The 22594-nt window shown below is 39.6% G+C and overlaps 1 protein-coding gene and 1 long non-coding RNA gene across 2 annotated transcripts in view; one reads left to right on the forward strand and one right to left on the reverse strand.

The window, feature by feature from the left end:
- TMEM47 (transmembrane protein 47) overlaps positions 1-6128 on the reverse strand; it is a 30244-nt gene extending 24116 nt beyond the window's left edge. Inside the window, exon 1 of the mRNA XM_031006105.3 lies at positions 5607-6128. Coding sequence (XP_030861965.1) covers positions 5607-5832 — 226 coding nt within the window. The 5' untranslated portion in view covers positions 5833-6128. The remainder of the gene's footprint in view (positions 1-5606) is intronic.
- A 507-nt stretch (positions 6129-6635) lies between these two features.
- Positions 6636-22594, forward strand: part of LOC129529714 (uncharacterized) — an 84397-nt gene continuing 68438 nt past the window's right edge. The window contains exon 1 of the long non-coding RNA XR_008675266.2: positions 6636-6795. This is a non-coding gene — a long non-coding RNA (uncharacterized lncRNA). The remainder of the gene's footprint in view (positions 6796-22594) is intronic.

Below are 22594 nucleotides of genomic sequence, written 5' to 3' on the forward strand. Positions count from 1 at the left end.
ACCAACTAAATGTAGTAGAAGACATGTGTGATTTCTCAGCCTAGTTCAGAGAGAGTCTGGCTCTTATGACTCTTGTCCTGTGGGACCCACTCAATTTGTAAGAATTCCAATATCCTAAGACCACAATGCTAGAAACGCCACCTGTAGGCATTCCAGGGAGAGTCACAGCTTTGCCCAGTATCTCACAGCCTTCCCCACCAAGGTGCCAAACCTGTGAGCGAAATCATTTGGAAAATGACCCTACAGTTTCAGACGTTCTGGTTCCTAGCCATTCAAGTTATCTTCCACAAGGGCTCCAGACATCCATCCTCATTATGTCCTATCTGAATTCCTGACCCACAGAATTCATGAGTATAATAAAATGGTTATTTTACACGACTAACTTTTGTTGTGGTTAGTTTCCCAGCATTAGCAACTGGAATACTCTTGGTAAGAATCGTCTTTACCACCGGTTAATTGAGACCTTGGTAATCTTAACAAAAATCCAAAGTTTCCTCAATAATATATAGGGATAACTTTAGCTACCTTGCAAGTTTATTGTGACATTGGGAATAACTGAGGTGTCTGGCTTGTAATAGGACTGAATAAAAGGATAATAGTTTTGTGATCATGATCTACCAAGAGCATTGTTAAATGTTAGGTAATGCATATCAAAATTTAAATTTGAAATTAACAAAGTACTTCATTATGCAATTCATTATGCAATGCAGAGATTTTACTACTTAGAGGGGAAAAATCTTCAATTATTGAGAAAAGTATCACTGGGATTTTCTGAATATATAACCAGGAAGAAACATAACACTAACAAACAGGCACTTTCACATATTTAATCTTTATGATAAACCATTTGAGGACATTAAGTTGTATGAGGTCACATGATTGGTAAGTGGCCAAGTTCAGGTCAGTTAGAATCCAATGTCTCATTTATTCTCCAAAATACTACTCTACTCTGATACAGAATTACGTTACAGTTTAGCATAGCTCACATGGAAGTTTGTTGTGGTATTTATTTATTTATTCGGTTAGTTATTTTGGGGTAGCCCTCAGAACCAGAAGTGGTTCAGAGAGCTCCCTGCTGTGGTATTTAGGTTAGGTATTCCAGAGACACATTTTGAAGCATCTATATTCCTTTCACTAACATGTCTAGTAGCACTGACTATATCTATGGTCTCTGCAAGTGTTCTTACTATTAAACAAAAACTTGCAGGAAATTTCTTGAAATGTATTCCCGACAGCAAGTAAAATCTATTGCTTGAGATATTCTTTTGTTTGTTTTTCTTTTGTTTTGAAATGTTTTACGAAAGGCCAGGCTTTTCCCACACCCATCAAATCCCTTAGCTGCCAAGACTGATCTAAGTGGCTCCCTGGGAATTATAATCCTTCTATGAATGTGAGCAAAAGAGAAATTATATCTGTTCACAAATTAAAATGTCCTTTGTAAAAGTAAATCTAAGGAACCTGAAAATCTAAAAGACATTAAGAGAAAGTCATCAGGAAGATCTTGAAATAAGTTATACTTGGTTTTCTCTGGCTTATCAGTGGAGAAAGTTTTGGTGCTCTCTGGTACTCTTAACTGTCCACCCGTCTATGATGTCTAGGTTAAACAAAACTGCATTTATTCTTCTTATGTTCTTTTCAAGGAAGCCAGAAGTGGGTATAACAATAGTGACTTCCAGGCTTGCGGAGCTATTTGTAAAAATGCATCAATATCAACACATTTCAAGCAACAAGATGAACCTTCCCCGGAGCAAATCACATTGTGAGGTTTCCTAATGAAACTGTGTTTTCGAATTAAGGAATAAATGCAAAATATGAACAGATGAAACATGTTTGAACTCAGAATCACTATATCTCAGATTTGCTAAGACGTGCAGGTGGTTAGGCAGTTCCATTTATCTTTAACACCTAAGATAGGCTTTCTTATAAATTCCTTTTAAAGTAGCTTTTTATACTAAAGTTATAAAAAGATCTACATATAAAGCACTCTAAAAAGAATTTCTTGTCAATTAGAAATGATAATATTCACCTGTTATTAGCATATGGTATACTGCCATTTCAAAACTACCAGTGACTCACGTTACAAATGCAGCTATTTTTAGGATAGTATGTGAATGATGTTAACGATATCCCTTGAAAAAAGGTACTATTTGATCAAGTATTTTGTGATTAAAAAAAAGGAAAAATGAATTTGTTATATCCCTAAATTACTGTTAGTAAAAGTGTTCATTTGGCCATCTGTATGTCCTTGCTTTTTCCTTAGTCAACAAATTACACAGACACCAAAAAGCAATCTGCTTTATATGAAATAGCTATGTATTTATACATTTTAAAGAAGAAATGTAAAGTCTCCTTAGAGGTTATAGAGCACATTTGATATCAAATTTAGGGCATCAGCATTCTGTATACACTTGTGCCAATCCTATTTACACTAAGGATTCTTGTAATTGCTGTGAAATCCTAGCAACTATATCCTAGAAATAAAGTTAGCAAACTAAATGTGACTAAGCAGAAGCCTAAAATATTACTATAATTTGTGTAAGATTTAAGGTTTATTAAAAGGTTCCCCAAAACAGTACTGGGGAAAACTACCCTTAGAAAGAATTCTGTGGCCGGCAGCCATGTGAGTACTGCGTATTCTAAACTTCCTAACAAGCACACTTTATTTTTTTTTTCTCTTTCCACCATTAATCACAGTCAATTAGCCGCTTTCTCATATGTCTTTCTGGAACACTTAGAACTTAAGATGAGTGCCTCAACTGTCCTCCATACATTGAATTGGAACACCAGAGAAAAGCATTACGGCTGACTGACAACCGGATTACTGGTTCGTACTAGAAGAGCTGACGCAACCTTCAATACACCAGAACACAAGAGGCATGGTTCTACTTTTGCTTAAAATCATAAAACAGGTTATAAACAGCAAATGATGCACATTTGGTACCAAAATTAAAATGCAAGTTTAAAAATAATGGCTTAGGGGAAAGTTTCAGTAGAAACTGGGTCTAAGTAGGGCATACTATTGTGAGTAGAAACATTCCTGAAATGCTCCTTCAGTAAATACAGGCCTGCCTCTTCACAGCAGTTTTAATTCTAATTAAGACAAACATTTTTAATTAAGCCTTAAAGATCCTGGTGAAGGGCCTTCAGTAAAAGTGTCCTTGGTGGTTCCTCCCAAGGTAATTTATTTTGAAAGACAAAGATGTGGATCTCTGAAAATCTTCAGAGAAGACATTTCCCTCCCTGTTTTCTGCTACTCCACACAGCAAACAGACTGAAAAAAGCTGCTTGCCCTTTGGAACAGACAAGAAAAGCACTGCTGGTTTTGATTCGGGCATTCCCCTTCCTTTCAAAACACTGGCGGACAGAAGCTTCAAGTTCACATAACATAAGAAAGCACATTTTGTAAAGTGGGGACACAGAGCAATTTTCCATATCTTGTTTCCTTTCCTCCACCCCCGCCCTGTGTCCCACCATCACCGTGGAGAGCAAAAAATGAACTGCTATTATATATACACAAAGTCAAGAACTTGTTCCAGAAAACCTCTAACAAAACCATCTCTACTTTTTACCCATTTGCTTATGAATTCTACTTTATCTGGGCTGAAAACTATTTTTTTAAGGCAAGGTAAGATGAAAGCTGATTTTCAGAAATCCAAATAGAAATATACGCTGGGCTATGACTTTCAGCAAGGGGGTAGAATAAACAGGGAATAATCCCAAACTGGGCCTGCCTTTGATTTTTACTTTGCAGAGTGCTATTACCGCTATATTTGCATTAGGCTTGCGTCTCCATATTTCCTTGACTAGAGAGGAAAAAAGCTGAGATAAATGGGTATGGAGGCAATTAAGAAAAGGTTAGCAAACACTGTATGTTGCTCTACAAACTCGAGCTGGCTTCTCCCCATTCCCTACATTCCTGGCCAAGAAAAAAGGGTACTGGCTTGAAAAGCAAATGTGAGTTGAAACTGGTTTCTCTAACCTATCTGAAAAGTCTTTATGCAATCAGGGGTCTATTATTTCAGGAGACAGAGAGAAAGGGGCAAAACATTCACGTTGCCAAGGAGTCGTGCAGTAGCTGTCATTCCTACATAAATTTTATTATTGAAGAGGGGAAAGGAGATATTTTCGCCAAAGTTTATTTGGATCCCCTGGTTACCGAAGAAAGAAATTCTGCCGATTTATTTTATCTTTAGTTGTAAACAGCCAACCCTGAAAGAACTGAAGGACCTAAATGTTGACCTCCTGCTGCCAACCAGTTCCCTCCACAGTGAATTAACCAACAAAGACGAAACCCTTCAATGGGAATTTTGAGGTAGTATCAAAGAAAAAGCCTTTTTTAAACACAAAATTAAATTTACAGAAGAAACTTGGTCAAATTTTCCTGTGTTATAACAGGAAACCAAAGACAAAAGAAAATCAGATTTTTGTGGCTTTTTGTGCTATTTCAACTTTGTTACAACTTGAAACGTTTCCAGGAAAGCTTTATAAATAGTCCCAGAGAAGACATGAAACTGGAAGGAATGTAATGAGTTTCTCAGGTGTCTATGTGTGTGTGTGTGAGTCTGTGTATGTGTGTGTGAGAGAGAGAGAGAGAAAGAGAGAGAAAGAAAGAAAATCGCCGGCAGGTCCTCTCTCTTTATTTCCCTTTCTCTTCGCTGACACCAGCAGTTGAAGAATCAAAATTAGAAAGGAAGGGGTTTGTAGCGAGAAATCATAAGTTGACAGATTTCTGCTAAGGGCATAACTGGGGCGCCGGGGAAGGCAACTGGAGGGTCAGGGAGGGCGTAAAGCAGTAAAGCCCCCTGGGACTGGTAGCCTCAGTAGCTACCTTATTCTCCACTCCCCACCCCCATCTTATCCATTTGCAGCTTTCAGCGCTGGCGGAATAAAGCACAACTTTCTAGGCATCTGTGAGTAGCTCATGGAGAAAAGAAAGGTCTGGAGGAGAGAAGAGTTACTTAGAGTGGCAGAGAAAGAAAGGCAACTCACAATCAACGGCGGCGTCACCAAAAAAGGAAAGGAAAACAAGCCTGTCCCTCTCTCAACTCTTCATATCCATCAAAAACGTAAGGAAATAAAATCCAAACCGAAATACATTGGTGAAAACGCAGATAAGGTGGAGTGGAACCGGCAGAAATGTGAACACTAGGCAAATTCGTCCTCGAGAGAGGAAGGAAAAAGAGTGGGGAAGACCGAACAGCGAACCCCCGCAGCATCTCGGTGGAGTTGGGGAGTTTTTGCCTGCTTCTTTTTTAACGGGGGTGTGGAAGGCGTCGCATTTTTTTACACAGCCACATGGCTCTCGCCTCAAATGATAACAAATACCCAAAATAGCGTACGTGTTACTCCAGAACAGGAGGAATGGCCACGGGGAAGGGAGAGGGCGTGGGCTGTCGCTTTAGGTTTGGCGACCAGGGATGGGGAGGGAAGAGGGGTGGATGCCAGGGAGGTGGCGGGAGCCCCAGGATCCGAGAAGGGCCTGGACGGGGTGGGACGGGCCAGGGCAGGGGATGCGGGGACGTGGGGACAGGCGGTGACTGTCCTGGCAGTGGGGCGCGGGGCAGTCCGGGGCGGGAGGCAGGGGTCGCGGTGCGCCGGGCCCTCACCGCTGCTGAGCGTGGACTCGCAGTGCCAAATGTCCAAGCTGGCGGGTTTCCGGCAGGACTCCCACAACGACAGGTAGTACTGGTGGTCAGCTGTGACCCAGGCCGGGCTCAGCACCGCCCCCAGGTCCAGACACAGCGCCAGGAAGATGCACACCAGCCCGACCAGCTTCAAGGGGGTCAGCACCGACACGCGCACCTCCTCCATGCCGCTGCCCGCCGAAGCCATTCCTGGGCGCCGCTGTCGTCCGCCCCGCCGCAGGCGAGGACGCCAGGCGGGTCCGGAGAGCCGGGAGCCGGACCTCCCGAGGGGAGAAGCCGCCGAGCTGCCACGCGCGGGGACTCGCTCCCTCGGGGCTCTGCGCGCCCCCTGCCGCGCGGCCAAGGTGGGTCTGCGGAGGCGGCCGGCCGGGTGTGGGTCGTCTGCAGCCGCAGCGACGTCGATTCCACCCCGGACCTTCGCCGCCGGCCCCGCGCCGCGCTCTGCCAGCGCCCGCGCCCGCTCCGCCCGGCTCGGCCGGGCTCGCTCCGCCCCGGCCCCTCCCCGGGCTGCGGGAGGCGGTGCCGTACGGGGAGGGGCGGAGGGCCAGCACTTGGTGGCTTCGGCTCCCCTTCCCAGTGCCGGAGGCTCGCGCCTGTCCCGCCCCTACGCCGCCTCTGGCCCGCGGGCGGAGCCCAGTGCCAGCCCGCGCCCCCGATTCGCAGCGCGCGGCAGTTCCTTGAAGCAGCCCCGCGCCCAGCCCGGCCCTCGCCCGGCCCCCAGCCTCGCTGGCTCCAGGTCGCCGGGCTCTCCCCTTTCGCCCAGTCACGTGGGTTTCCTTTTCTTAGGGAGCAGGAGTGGGCCGTTTTCTAGAAGGCGCCAGAGGTGGATTCCTGGGTTTCCTAAGCTGTGCCTCTTGGAGCAAGGACAGGTCCTCTGTCTCTCAGTGATGTAACACGCCCCTCCCCGGACAATTTCACATCCTGAGAGATTTGCAGGACGGAGGAGAAAAGTGACTAAATGCATTTTGCCCTCTTTTCAAAACCAGACGGGCCCAGGAGTCCCCCGGTTTTCCCTGTTTCCTCACTTCTCCGCTAGCCTGCTGCCGCTTCTGTTCTCTGGGCTCACCTGCTTTTGCGCCCCCCTATGAAGGGCATTTGCTCTGAAAACGCAGGCGCTAAAAAGGAAATGAGAGCTCCTGCAAAATATGAAGTAAGTCTTATTTCCATCTCCACTGCTCTGCCCTTTGGGTGTTGGCTAAAACCTTTATTAATTCCGCTTTGCATTATGCCAAGCTGGATCTAATTCCCCTCCTGGGTATTAGGATGTCCTTGTCTTTAGCAAGATCTAGCCCAGGACCTGCAATAGGAAAAGTGATGTGTATATTTCCTGAATGGTGAACTAAGCAATCTACAAATATTTGTTGAGCATCTAAGGGCTAAGGATTCAGCACAATAGGACATCGTCCTGTTCTTAAGTAGATGCACCATATTTTCCCCCTTATGTGAGGACTAAACACCTCTTGAAACTGAAATTGAAATTTTGTAATTGCCTGGTTCAGCATGTGATTGGTGGGTTATCTGTCTCTTGTAGCTCTTTGACTCATCTCCATCTTTTCTATAAAATAAATAATTGATTGAATACATTAATGAGGAGGGGCGATGTTTCCAGATCTTTAGTCATCCCAAAAACTTGGTGAGACTCCCAAAACAGTGGTTAAGAGCTGAAGAATGCAAGAAACATGTTCTCTCTTTTATGAAACACAATCCTCAATGTTGCAAGATTTCATACTTTTGGTTGATAAAAATTATTTTCCCCCAACCACATCTTTCCATAGGTTGAACACATGTTGACTGCAGCAACATTTTGGGCTAAGAAACAATCGAGTTAGTGTCAAATGAGAACGAACCTAATGTAAAATAAACGCCCGGGCTTTTCTTATGTTTACAATTTCGGGAACTTTTCTCCCACCTCTCAATCATTACAATGCTAACTATTGCAGGACCCTTAACAAAGAATGCCTAGAGCATCCAGAGCTCACTAACCTCCAAATCCCGAAGGGCTTCTTGGCTTCTCAACTAGAAAGAAGCCTAAGTGCATATTCTCCTTAAAAAATTAGGGAACACTGAAAAATTTACAAACCGGGACAATTAATAGGTGACCAGGATTGTGTGACTGTTCTTTTATCTAGATTTATAATGTGTATTCAAAAGTAATAAGAAAATGTCTTGAGTGTGCTCTCAAAGATATAAAGAAATCTTTATTTTGCCTCCAACTTCTATCATCTTCTCTTTAATCAGTTTATTTTCCAATTAGCCAACAGTTTTCTTTATTCTCTTCAATGCAGGCTTTCTTTCCCCTCTACCCCTACCCCAACCCCCACCTCCACCCACATTTTTGCTTAATTTTTTCTGGCTTGTTCTCAACTGCTTACTTGAGTTACTCCATCCTTCTTTATACTATCTAAAAAAATTGTCTCTATGCTGTCTCCAAAACTAGAAAAGTAAACAATTTTTAACAAAAAGCCAAATTTTCCTCAAAAAACTCTATTCGTCTATTAATAATTTATAGAATTTTGCACAACATAGGCCCATCAACCATCCCTAATCCTCAATTTCAAAATACAACAAACTCTCAAAATTATTTTTTTCTTTTCATATATTTGTAGCAAACTCAGGGGCACAGGGACACTTCCTCTCCACCTGCTGAAGGTTCACTGAAAATGAACTGAGAAAAGGCAGATTAATTGGAGAAAAAAAAATGCATATAAAACTGATTTTATGTGCACAGGGAAAAAAAATCACATGAGTGTGATTACCCAATAACACAATGAGGTCCAGATGCTTATATACCCTTTTTCACTGAAAGAGAGATGAGGGGTGTAGGAGTAAATGATTGCCAGGGGAAACTGGGCCCGAAGAACATGGCCTGAAACAAAGTTTTTCTGAGCTCTGGGGAAGGTGGCAGTAAGGTGAGGGGCAGAATGTCACTGTGAACAAAGGTTGTCTTGTTATGCAGATTGAGCCTCCCAGGTAATTTCTGAACTGCCCTGGAAAGAATAGATGAAAAGTCCGTCCTGACATAGTGAGAACTCCCAGTCTCTTCTGGGTGGTTAATCTTTCCCGGTTATTTGATGGGATTTCAAGGGAAGGGGTCTTAAGATAATTGCATTTTTTTGGAAAGGAGTTTTCTTAGTTATATAAGGAAATTCCAGAGGGAATTCCTCCTGGTGCTTCAGGAAACAAAGAGAGTCAGAGAGACAGAGAGGCAGGGAAAAGTCAGAGAGAGACCTTGAGGCTGATTCTTGAGTTCAGTATGTCAAAGCACCATATTTGGGGGTTTTGTTTTATCATCCAAAAGACCACCAGGATGGCTAAATACTAGAAAGAAGAGCTTTATTGTTGATATTAGTTTTCAAACTGGGAAGAGAAGGTCTCTGGCAGGAGCCGAAGGTGCTCCCTCTTTGAATACGGGAAGGACAGGTTGGGTTTTATACCTCACGGGGTCCATATTACAAAATATAATCATATATATTCAGCAAGTTTGGGAGAAAAGCTATACATATTTATCAAAGGAGAAGAAAGCATGCACAATGGGTAAACATATATGTAACATCCCATGTTCACTTTGGGGCAGGGTCTTAGCACTAAAACGAGGTGGAATTTGGCTCTTTACATCAAAAGTTGAACTGTATGACACAAAGACAGTTTCTATGCAGCCTCTATAAGCTGGCTGAAACTGGCTTAAGGTCTGTAATTGCTTATGAGAAAAGAATGTTTATAAGGCCCGTACTATGTCCAATCAGAGTTGCAGTGGTCTGGGTTGTAACTTAGAATTAGTAGGAATCTGATAGCTCCTATTGTTTGGAAGTTCAGAACAGTAGGAATCTGGAAATTTGCCATGCTAGCTAGGCCCTGAACCCTAGACCCATAAGTCATTTTGTTTCCTTAACCATAGGGTTCATATTAGCTAATATAGGGGCATCTATTTCTCAGATTAGAGCTTTCTGATCCCCAACAGTGGGAAAACATATTTCAAACTGATGTGAGGCTATCTATGGTTTCAATTTATCCATTTAGTGTGAAGAAATATGTAGGCAGAGATCCCACAGTGTATGCACCATAGTATTCTTCAAATATCTGAAAAATCATGAATTGCCCAACATAGCTGGCCCCAAAAGTTTCATATAAAAGACAGTAGACTTGGCCTGGTGCAGTGGCTCATGCCTGTAATCCCAGCACTTTGGGAGGATGAGGCGGGTGGATCACCTGAGGTCAGGAGTTCGAGACCAGCCTGGCCAACAGGGCGAAACCCCGTCTCTACTGAAAATACAAAAATCAGCCGGGCGTAGTCGTGCATGCCTGTAATCGCAGCTACTGGGGAGGCTGAGGCAGGAGAATCGCGTGAACTTGGGAGGCAGAGGTGGCAGTGAGCTAAGATTGCACCATTGCACTCTGGCCTGGACAACAGAGCAAGGCTCTGTCTCAAAAAAAAAAAAAAAAAAAAAAAGATGATAGACTTGTATTTACCCTAAAAATGGGAAAAGTAGAATGGGAGATTCCAAAATTAGCAAACATTGAATGAAAACCTACCCCCCAAAAAGTATCTGACTGGAAGTGGGTGGTAGTTGGGGTGGGAAGTGACAGTTAAGATTTATGTATGTATCTTATGTATGTATCATATATGTGAATATATATGTGTGCGTGTGTATGTGTGTGTGTATGTGTGTGTGTGTGTGTGTGGCAGAAACAAAAGTTAAAATAGACCCAGATTTGAGAAATGGATTGAACTGTGAAGAAAATTCAAGTCCCTAGTCAAGGAGATTTAAGATCTCTTAAAAGGGATGGCTTTGTTGGCCCTGCACTGTCACATCACACAAAGGCCAGAAGCCACCTCCTTTACCCGAGGCTAGCTGAGGCACCATATCACCATGATCACCCCTGTCCTGGGACCTCATGGGGCAAAGGCTACAACTAGAGTCATATAGTACAGGAGCTCCATGAAAATTGGGTATATGAGTTGCATAGCCAGGGAAAGGCAGGAAGTTGTCTCTCTCTGAACTCTGAAATAAAGGATGAGATCATCTCCAAGCTTGAACCACTGAGGCCACAGAAACAGGTCAGTAATGTGAGAGGTCGAGGTCAAATGGAAGAAACTGGAAAGTTCATCAGGGAAGTGGAAGGTGTCATAGCTGGAGGTAGAAGGTGTGGAAGAGATGTGGGGAACACATTTCAGATGTTGAACTGGTCTTAAGAAAATAAAGAGGACTTACTGTCATGCTGTTAGCTTATCAGCAAGTGCACTAACTCTGTGTTTTTTTTAACAGTTGAAATGTGCAACTACTTAAGTTCAGTCATGTGGGATAAACCACTAAGGACTTAACCAATTAGGAAGGAAAAAATTATTTACTGTTTTCAAGCCCAGCAAATCTCATACATTGTCCAAGTTCCCAATGTGTCACTGTCACAGCAGCCACTGGTCACTGCCAATCTTAAGCCCATTTTTTAGATGGGCAGTGGGAAGGTATCCTCCAGTTTTTCCGACTTCCATCCATATAGAGTAGGCTCTGTCCATTGGGTACAAGGCCACCTGGTTGGGCTCTTTCAGTTGTACTTCTCCTTCCAGATCCTGGAAAGTTATTCATACACTGTGGATTTCAGCACTGGGATCACATCCAGACATGCACTGGTTAGACCTCTTTGCTCTCAGAGAGAAGAAATTGAATGGAGGGACAAACAGATTCCTTGAGAGAAAAAAACAATTAAATATTCATTGAAAAATTAGAAATACACTAGTCCTCCCATTATCTTCAGGGATATGTTTCAAGAACCCCAGTGGATGTCTGAGACCACAGATAGTACCTAACCATATATATAGTGTTTTTTCTATACATACACACCTCAGATAGAATTTTATTTATAAATTAGGCACAATAAGAGATTGATAACAACTAATAATAAAATAGAACAATCATAACAATATACTGTAATAAAAGTTATATGAATGTAGTATCTCTTTCCCTCTCAAAATATCTTATTGCACTGTACTAACATGTTTTCAGATCGTGGTTGACCTTAGGTAACTGAAACCGAGGAAAGCAAAACTATGAATAAGGTAACACCATTGTACCCATTGCTTGTCCAGTGGAACAAGTAATAAGGTCAACAAGATACTTTAGGAATAAGAAATGGAAAAGAGCACGTTAGAGGTTTACTCTCTTTACTATACTTTTATTCTTGAAGTCCACTCCAGAAAGATTGTGATTTGAGTGAAACCATAATATAATGAGGCCTACCTGATATTTATGGTAATTAATGAGGTCAAGAGGGTTCCAGATTCTGGTGCATTCTGTTTCATTTCTGGGATTTCTTGTTGCATTGTTGCAAATTTTTTGGCTTAAATTATCATAAATGATGGTGATTGATAGTTGCTGTTTCTGCTTTTATTTAAAAAATACCATTTATAAAAATTAATAATCCTGCATCTAAAAATCAAAATTTTATCATTTTCTAATGTCTTTTCTATTTTAAAAATGTACTATAATGTTGAATTAGTTAGATTTCGGTCAATAATATCACGTAATTTACTATTCATATTAGACGCTGTTTTGATTTCAGATTAATTGATGTTTCACAGTAGGATCTATGACCATAAAAATATAGTTGTCCACAAAAAAAGAAAACAAATCATGGAATTGGAAACACTAAAAGACATGAGAGGGAAAGGATGATTAGTTTTAAAATAAATATGTTCATTGTAATGAAAGAAGTGTGCGTCAGATGACCAGGAGGTAGGAATATGGGAAACTTAGACTATTCTCACTGGGACCAATTCTAAATGCCTTTTCCATTTCCTTGTCAAGCATTCATTTCCTTAACAATGGTTACATATAGGCACAACTCTTCCTCCACATTTGTATTGTATTTGTATTCATTTAAAGCTATGTGAAGAAATGACCAGGTGTATGTATATCAAGCACATCATTACTGCAGTTTTAATCTTTCTGTCTCCTTGTTTTTACAACTACAAGTTGAATCTTCTGGTTACACTGAAGCAAGTGCATGCCTACCAACTTACTCTCATCATGGTGGAATTTTGGTTATCCTTGGACATCATCATCATGATACATCATTTCTCTGTCTGTTTTGGAGTGTCCTGTGCTTGGGAACTAAATGGAAAATGGAACACCATAGCCTCAGAAATAGTTACCCTGAATAGCTGAAACATTGGTAGAATGAGCAGGCTTAGCTTATTCTTGCTGGAGCTTGGAGGGCTAAGTGTAAACTCATGACTTAGGTGTTGACTGAGACACAGATCAAGAGGTCAGAGTAGAGAAGGAAGGCATCAGGAAGTTATTTGCCCTCCCCCACTGCTCTTCTTGGAGCTGGCTAGCTAAGCTTTATCTGTGACTTTAAATTTTAGTCAAATCCATCTTTATGGACTTCTTGGTGAATTTTCATAGACGGTCTCTTGCAGATAGATGGAAAAAGTCTAAGAATTTCCAGCTTAGACACCCCCTTCCTGAATTTGAGTCCTATTTTGTCAGTTTCCCACGTTAGCAATAGATGTTGATTGACAAGATGACCAGCACTGTTATATTCGCTGCCATGTGCGTATTTTTTGTAATATAGAAAATCTCAAAACTGTTGTAGCTGGGAGCCCTTCCCCAATGTTCTCCTGATGGACACTGTATCTGTAGCGTCAGAAAATTCTCCTTCATAGGAAGTGTGGGTACCTCCTTTCTTTTGTGGTCTGAAGGACTCACATGTACAATGGGGCCAAAAGTGACCCCAAATCATACATCTAAAGTATAGTGATGGCTCAATGTCAACTAAAGGAAAAGCTGAAATTAAATAGCATTTAGTAGAAAGAATACCTACAACGGTTTATACTCACATTCCAACTTAGAAGAATGCACCTAAGCTATTTCTCTTGTTTCCAAAAGCTGGTCTTAAATGTCAGCAGTACCAGGGGATTGAGGATAGTGGAATAAAGATTCTCTTAGAAATTTTTTTTCAGTGTAGCTCTCACCTTTAGATTTCACCTTTTAATATTAGTCTGTAAAGTGAGTATTACTGCATGGTATGTCTACAGTCTGTCAAAATTCAAAATGTCAGTTGATTCATGTCCAAACAAACATAGGTGGAAAAATATTAGAACAATATGAAGATCTGTGCTTATGTCATTTCTGAATCATTTTCTTTTCAACTTTTCTCTAGTCTACATGTTTCACACTTTTCCGCCTCTCCTTTCAAGCTTTCTTATCTTTGGTAAATAAGAATAGGAATCTCTTTAAATTCATCAAGACCAAGGTTAAAATACTCACTTTGGAACCTACTGACTGTATGGCTTTGAGCACGCCATGAACCTCAGTTCCCTCCTTTATAAAATGATATGATGCATCACTGGGTTGTTGTGAGGATTAATGTGGTAATTTACATAAGGTGTAATGTCTGGCATATGGTATGCGTGAACCATGATTATTACATTATTATAATCCAGATGTCAACGAGGGCCTCCTGGTCCCTGGGAGATTTAGGTAAACTTTGCTCAAATCTCCAATTTCATGATCCTTCAGAGTACAAAGTCCTTTCCAAAATTCTTACTTCTTCTTGTCTCGGTATTTGGTTCTGCATCTTACACTGAATTCTTCCCCTTGAAAACCTAGGTGCAAATGCCAGCCCCTTTACCAATTTCTGGAAAAAAAAATCAAAGGACACTATTTAGTTTTGAGTTAATACAAGACTTTTCTGACTGCTTGAGAAGTCATAAGAAAGGGATGCTACACAATGAAGAGGAAAGACTTCCATATCTTGCTTGGCTCATCAGAACCCACATCTGCGCCCTCTTCTCTGTCAGCCTTCTCCTCCTTTCTCTCCGCAGTGTTCATTCAGTAGTTTCCATCCCTAGTGCTCTAAACTCTTGCTACATGAAGTGCATATGCCATCATTACTGGCATCACCTGAAGGTTTGATGGTAATGCAGATTTCTGGCCCCACCAGAAATTCAGACCTACTTAATCAAAATCTGTAGTTTAAACGAGATTCCTAGTGACTCTTGCACAGGTTAAAGATTGAAAAGTGCTGATCCACATCATCTTCTCAGGCCTGTTAGGGCTCAACGTCTACCCCAGTAGCGGTATCAAAGTTAAGAGAATAAAAATTCACTATTTTATACCCTACCTTTCAACACATTATGCGGTGACCAGGTGAATGGTGTTTCTTTCATGTCCACTTCTCAGTAGGCTCTATTTGTCACTGATTTTGGGCCCATTGACAATGATGAGTCAGCTTTGTTTTAGCTGACATAAGTGTATTCTTCACTCAGTTGTTCTAAACCACCTTGTTTTGTTATGCTCCCACTACTGGGGGCTGTGATTCTCAGTGCAGCCCGTGATTCTGACAAAGTATTAATTGGCTGATAAAGATAAATGAGGATGTCTCTCTAGGTACACCTAAAACACCAACTTTTAAGACAGAGGAATAAAAAGAGTGACATATGGCTTCTTGTGAATTCAGTTTGTGACATTCATACAGCTTCACAATGCATAAATAAACTACTAGAAATTTAGAAGTAAAAAGCAGAAGTTCATTTATCCAAGTCATCGGAAAGAACGTCATGAAACAAAGTACAAAAAAGCTGCTAATCCCCACTGATAAAAACTATCAGATAGGAAGGGTCACCGACTTGGAAATGATATCTCTAGTTAAAGTAAGAGGATGAAGCTGCATTGTGGTTTCAAACTGTGGCCACGTTGACATTTGCTCTCTGAGTTCCTTTTCAATCCCTTATCTTTAGCCAACCCAGTTGTCAGATTTTAGGATAGTCTTCTTAATTGACAAACAAAAAATGGTGTGCCCATGAACAGTGCTATGAATAGAAGCCGCTTATGGAAGCCAAAGCAAGTTGGAGATGGCATTTGGAAAAATGGATCCAGGTGACATGATGTACAGAGATAGTGGATATAGGGTTTTTAGAATGATGGCGAGAAAATTAAAGTGGAAGCCAAGTAAAATTTACTTTAAATAGAATTAGAAAAGTTAAATTATATATGAATGGTTGATAGGTTAGGAGAAAAAATAGAAGAGAAATAAAACATTGATTACTTGAGTTGATAATTAAGACTAAAGGACAGGCTAGTTACCTTTGTAGGGATCAACTTTTCATGGCTGACATTGAATCAGGATGATTGACACCATCATTCTGTGTTTTGACACCACTGCCCTACAGTGAACTAAGTAAAGCTGTGATATCTGATAACCATTTATTATTTCTTGACAAGATATCACCAATTTTGATAAAGCTAGACAGATAAAGCAGATTCTTAAATATATTCAGAGAAATACATTTTTCCAATATATTCTATTCAATGCCAATTACAATTTTTCTCATAAGGTTTTAAATCTTTTTATCAATTCACTGTCACTTTCATTTCAACCTCTGGGCATTTCTTTGGTCATGCATTTTAATACTTTGAGTGTTCTCAGGAAGGGGAGCACATAATGTGTGTGTGTGTGTGTGTGTGTGTGTGTGTGTGTGTATGCATGCCTTCAGTCTTCTTATTTTTTACAGCATTAGTTTCTCAGTGACTGAACTAATGTGCATTGCTCATGCCTTCCCTGGAATATGTTTCTTTCTTAGAAACAGGCTTCCTCTTAAGAGAAAAAAACAAATCTGTTTTTCATTATTTGCTCAAGTTTCTGAATGCAGGATCAAATAATGTAAAAGAAAATAAATACATTAAAGTTTTGCTTTAAAGTCAGCAAAACCAAAGTGGTGATTATTTTAAAGGATGTGGTTATAATTATAGACTTGCTGCAAAATAGTTTTAGTTATTCCATGCTTAATTCTATATTCATTTATGATATCAGTTTACATTTATGGTATTTTCCTGATAGTTTTCAATGTTTACTACCATTTTCCAAATCCAAAATGAGAGAAACAGAGACAGAAAGAGATAAAAACAATCAAAAGGCATTCCTAAAGTACGTATGCAAATTTACAATTTTTCCATTTAAAAAATCTTACTACTTTTTATTTTTTTTCTGCTCTTATTTTATTTAGTCTCTCGCATGATCCACATTTTTTTGGAATAAGAAAGCAGTAAATCAAATTGTGTGAAAGCACACACACATTCACAGGCACACACACACACACATATATATATACACACACACATACACCATACACACAGACCATACTGTATTATTTTGTGACATCCCATCCTTGTGAATATTCTTGTGTTGCCCCAGGAAAGATGTAGAACCATCTTTCTCTGAAGTATAGTCACATTTCACCAAACTAAAAACTATCTGCATATTTGGGGATAATATTTCTACTGCCATTTTACTGAATATAGTGCTTCTTTTGCCATTACCAAGTCAGATCCATGCCAACCAGTATATTTATCAAACACAAATTTGGGACACAAGGTGTGACAAACTAGACAAGGTGTTCCGAAGGAACAACTAGACAAAATATTAAAAATCAGGCATGTCTTGCCAAATTTGCAACATAGGATTGCTAAATCTGCAGTGCAAAATGTTCACTCTGTCCTTGATCTCTCCTCTCAAACTTCTTTACCGTCGAGGCCAAGCATTTAAATGGCTTTGTCCTCACTCCATTTTGCCTTCACACTTCCAAATGATTTTCTGACCATGCCCAAGTTTCTCATCATACGCATTAATACTGCACTATTTAGTCTTGGAAGGTATTTCTTGCCTTATCATCATCCCTTCTGGGAAGCATAAGGATAATGTAAGATAAAAGTAGAATATGTGCATAAAAGAGGATACTTTTGGTGGTGATCATTAGTGTTGATGTAAATGCAAAGAGGCCAGAAATAGAGAAGTTAGTCTAGATTGAGCAGAGTTCACTGAACACTGAATAATTGATTTGGTAGCGATTCTATAAGAATGAGACATTAGGAAAAGCATTGCATAGGAAAAAATGCAAAGCCTGTTTGGAAACAATCAAGGTATGTGAATGCTAAAGAGTGAAGAGTTGGAAATGATTCCACAATTTTTAGGTAATCAGTCTGTTTGAAAAAAAAAAACCTGATTCAAAAGGCAACTTTATTTTTCATTCTCTCTCAAGGTCACTTTAAACATTTTTAGTATGGGCTAATGTTTCTTCACTCCTAGTTGAAATCTCTTACAGAGCTCATGGGTTCTGTTCACTCTCAGGTAATAGAGTCCCATGATCACTTTAGTTTGCAAATACAATCTCAATTCAGTGATTAGAATAGCTAGCTGCAATACATTAATCAAAACTTCAAACTTGATTTAGCATTAAATCTTCTTTGTAGCTCAGGCCTGATCCAGCTCAGACATATAAAGCTGAGCCTTTCTTTAAGGGGTGCTGCTTCCCTTCTAGGGATATTTTTATGTCTTTGATCAGGCTGAGGGGTTCAATAAATATGAAATTGGTCCCACTTTGTTTTGCTTGTAAATTCAGCAGTTGGAGAAAGGGGGTCTGTTTCACCTTTATAAAGACACTCTGGTGTCTTGGTATCTGTTCTATTTGGCACGTCACTTAAATTTGAGGAAAGGGGGGGTTCCATTATGACACCCAGTTACAATGTGCTGCCAAACTTGGCCAGGAGGTTGAAAAAGAGAGGGGACAGTATGAACATCACTCAGATGGCTGGTCAAGAACTGTCAGAGATTTAAATCTTATCACAGGTGTGTATTAATAACATCATGTGAGATCTAAATAGCTCCTAATAAGATTTTACTGCACGTTATTTTACTAATATCATTTTTTATAACTTACTGAATGCCTACTATGTGCCATCATTTTCTAGGTGTTCTACACATGTGCTTATATTTGTTAAACGAACATAAGTACACTAGATGCTAGCCCTTTTTTTCAGGTTAGGGAACCAAATTGCACAAAGTTTGAGTTACTTCCCTAAGGCCACATAATTAAGTAGTAAAGCTGAAATTTTAATCTTATGTAAACTGAAATTGATAAAACATAAAAGCTGTGCTATACAGAGGGAACAAGGATTGACAAGCACTGCTAATTGCCTTTTGTTTTATTCCTACAACTATAGTAGACCAGCTCAGGACTGACCCCCATCACTCCCCCTTTTCGCCTTGGTATTGCTAATTGCCTTTCCACCTTGAGACTGAGTGTTTTAGACTAAGCAGTATTTGCAAAAAAACACACACCGAGTTAATTTTATGTAAAGCATGATCTGAATACACATACAAAGAAAAAATTTGTAAGACTACTACAGTTTTAATATCCTTTATCCAAAGTGCTTAGGACCAGAAGTGTTTGGGATTTTGGGTTGTTTTTTAGATTTTGGAATATTCGCATATACATAATGAGATATCTTGGGGATGAGACCCAAGTCTAAACATGAAATTCATTTATATTTTGTATCTATCTCTTCCACCCATAGCCTGAAGGTAATTTTGTACAGTGTTTTTAAATAATCTTGTGCATGAAACAAAGTTTTGACTACTTTTTGACTGTCACCTGCCACATGATATCAGGAGTAGAATTTTCCACTTCTGGTCACATGTTGCTGCTCAAAAAGACTCAGATTTCATGCATTTTCAATTTAAGATGTTTGGATTAAGGATGCTTTATCTGTATATTAACCAGAGATGAATGGATATGTCTCAAGCGAGAGATAATAGATGTCAGTACACTATTGTTTCCCAGTTCAGATTTCTTTTGTACTATAATACTTTATATATCATTATGATGTATCATGATCTCATGTAAGGAATCTATTTCTACTTATCCAACTCACTAACTTAATATTCTGCACTCTGTCTGTAAAGCAAGCCAAGACATATTCATGCAAGACGCATGGCTAGTAGACCACATTATTGTTGGCCCACTCACATATGGAGATATTTACCGGGAAGTGTTTGTGTTTGTTGTGATACCGCATTGTGATATTGCACATGTTCTAGTAATTGTTAAATTAACTGTGGAAGAAGAAATGGTAGAGCTTTGGAAATAATTGGACAAAAATCTAGATGCAGCCCAAATCCAGAATAACTCCAAATCATCTAAATTTTCTTTCTTCTTAAAAATCAAACAAACAAATGAACAAAAAGGATAATAATTGATTCATGAAAGATATTAGGGAACTTCTATCTGTGGACCTTTATTCAAAGGAAGTCTCTTGAGCCTGTATCACATGATTGGTCAATTGATGCTCATACTCTGAGAAAGTCTTATTTTATGTTGAAGAACAAGGGTTGAGAATGTTTGAGTGTGACACTAAACACACACACATACACACACACACCCCAAAGATAAAGTTGGAGCCCTTGCCAGGGTACCCCTGTGTCCCATGAAGGGTCCAAATCACCAAAGGCCTGGGTCAGGCAACCATCAGACTTTAGAGAACCTGAGTTAAACTAGAATCCCTATGGCAACAACACAATGGCATTAGAACAGGACTTTCTAGCCCTCTATATGGGTAACTTTTGGGAGGAAAACGGATTTATTTGGATCAAGTAAATTATCTTTTTGCTTATTGCAAGCTAAAGGGCTTAAAAAGAAGAAACTGGATGTTCTGCTAATAAAGATATGTGAGGTTTTAAACAATGCATTAGAAAAATAAAAGAGATGTGACCGTGTTTACATCTCAACCTACTGAGAAAGGTCGTACACATTAAACCTGATTTTAGGACATATTATTAGATTGAATGTAAATATAGCTATCTTTACAAAAGATTATTTAGTATCACTTTATTTGCAAATGGAAGAAGATACAGACTTAGAGAAACAATGATTTTATAAAAAAGAATTATAGATTGAGCATCCCAAATCTGAAAATTTGAAATTTGTAATGCTTCAAAATCCAAAACTTTCGAACAGCCCCAAAAAGATGCTCAAAGAAAATGCTCACTGGAACATTTCAGATTTTGTATTTTTGAATTTGAGATGATCATTAAAGTATAATGCAACTCTTCTAAAGCCCCCAAAAATCTGAAATCTGAAACATTTTTGATCCCAAGCATTTTGGATAAGGGATACTCAACCTGTATAATGTCTTGCATTTAACATTATTTTCTTGCTTTTGGTTTATGCAATAATTCCACTTATAGGTACATACCCTAGAAATATTCTTTATAGTTAAAACATAGGCTTTCTTGCTTTGGCTACCACAGTGAGCCAATGTTTGTACTTAGTTCCACCCAGGTTATTTGTTTTTAGCTTCATAAATATTCTGTAAATATGTAGTTAAAACACCTAAGCTAAAGCAGGTGCTTATAACCCTTCCTCCCTCATGAAAAAGAAGGAAAAGAAGTATGAGAGAGCTCTGGCATTGGGCCAGAGCATTACTTCTTCATGAGCAGTGCAATGAATGCAGCTAATTGAAGACATGTAAGGGACTGCATCCTGGGGAGAAACCCGGCAAAACACATCAACAGATTTTCAACCCTAAGGTGCAGACCAGGAAGTAAAATCCAGGCCTATGGCAACCAGATGGGACTGAAGGAATGAGATGATATCTAGAGGGTCCGCAATGAAAAGTGGAGAGGTAGAATACTGAGAAATCCTCTGAGAAGAAGCTGTAGCTGCCATGGATTTTTACAAGATGTACAAAGCTTCACACTTGTTCAGGAGGGAGCTGTCACTAGCTCTCACATAGCTTGGACAGTGGTGGGTAATTTCTCAGCTGAAGAAATTTTTTTTTTCAGTTTCCACTGGGTTCATGCACGGTGTTCTAACTTTGTGAAAACACCAGTGGGCGTCAGATGGGGTTGGGATGCGTATTGCAACCTGGTGTATGTAGGTCCTCAGAGGTTGCTATACCAAATCACCACATAGATGGTAAATGAGTTCCTCCACACCAAAGAAGCAAGTTCACATTGGGCAGCTTCTGCCTCTGAGCAAATTACCAGCTCTAAAACCATGTTTCTTCCCAATTAGTTCTTAATAGAAGTACAACATACTTATAACAAAGGGTGTATAAATATAAGCAACAACAATTAACTGAACACTCATGTGCCCAACCCACATTTAGAATAGAATTATTATCAGCACCTTAAAACCCCTGTATGCTCTTCTTCATCTTCCCCTCTCTATTCAGCTTAGAGGTTCCACAGTACAAAATTTTATATTAATTTTCTCTTGCTTTTACTTTGTATTTTTCCCACAAGAACAATGTGCTATTTAGCTTTACTTCATTTAGTGCTATGTGAATGTAATTCTACAGCATGCATTTTTCTGTGACCCTTTTCTGAGTTTCTTCCACAATGATACAGGTAGTTGCTATCCATTCATTTCTTCTGTTGTATAATATTCCAATGTATATTCATACAATGAGTAAATATGTGTCCATTCTTTTGTGGAAGGCCATTTGAGCTAGTTCCATTTATTGCTTTTAAGAACAATGCTGCTAAGAATATTCTTGTAAGCATTGCTTAGGGTGTATGCGCAAGCATTATGTACTCAGGAGTGGAATTATGGGTTATAAAGTATAATCTTATTTACTTTTATTGGACAATAGTGAACTGTTTTCCAATTTATACTTCTACCAGTACTGCATGAAATAAATTTTATGTTGATCCATGTTTTCATGAGCATTGAGTTATCGAGAAGCTTTTCAATAACATCTCAGAATTGTCCACCTGGGGGAAGAAGGAAGGAAGGACTGATTGATCCACGGGTTCTTCTACCCTTCTGGTGAAGACAGACTCATGTGCTGCTAGCTAACTACCTTGTACTTTTAAGTTTCATATATGTGAATGCAGGTGAGTTCATGCAGGCAACCATAGACAGCATGGATTCTGGAAAGGAGAGGTACAGGGTGTACCCTCAGGAGAGGGAGCTCTTTAAGGTAACTCCTGAGCAAGCTCATTAAAGACGGTATGGAAGCAGTTGCTAAAGCAGGGGATGAAATAAGAGTTGATACACAAGAGAGTACAAAATTTTTTTATATTTCTTGTGTTATTTTTTGTTTGTAGGTATCCTTTATCGAGTTATTAGTTCTCTTTTGATTTTTATTAGCTTTAATGAAATAAAATATGCA

The sequence above is a fragment of the Gorilla gorilla genome, chromosome X (assembly GCF_029281585.2).
Source record: "Gorilla gorilla gorilla isolate KB3781 chromosome X, NHGRI_mGorGor1-v2.1_pri, whole genome shotgun sequence".
NCBI lineage: Eukaryota > Metazoa > Chordata > Mammalia > Primates > Hominidae > Gorilla > Gorilla gorilla.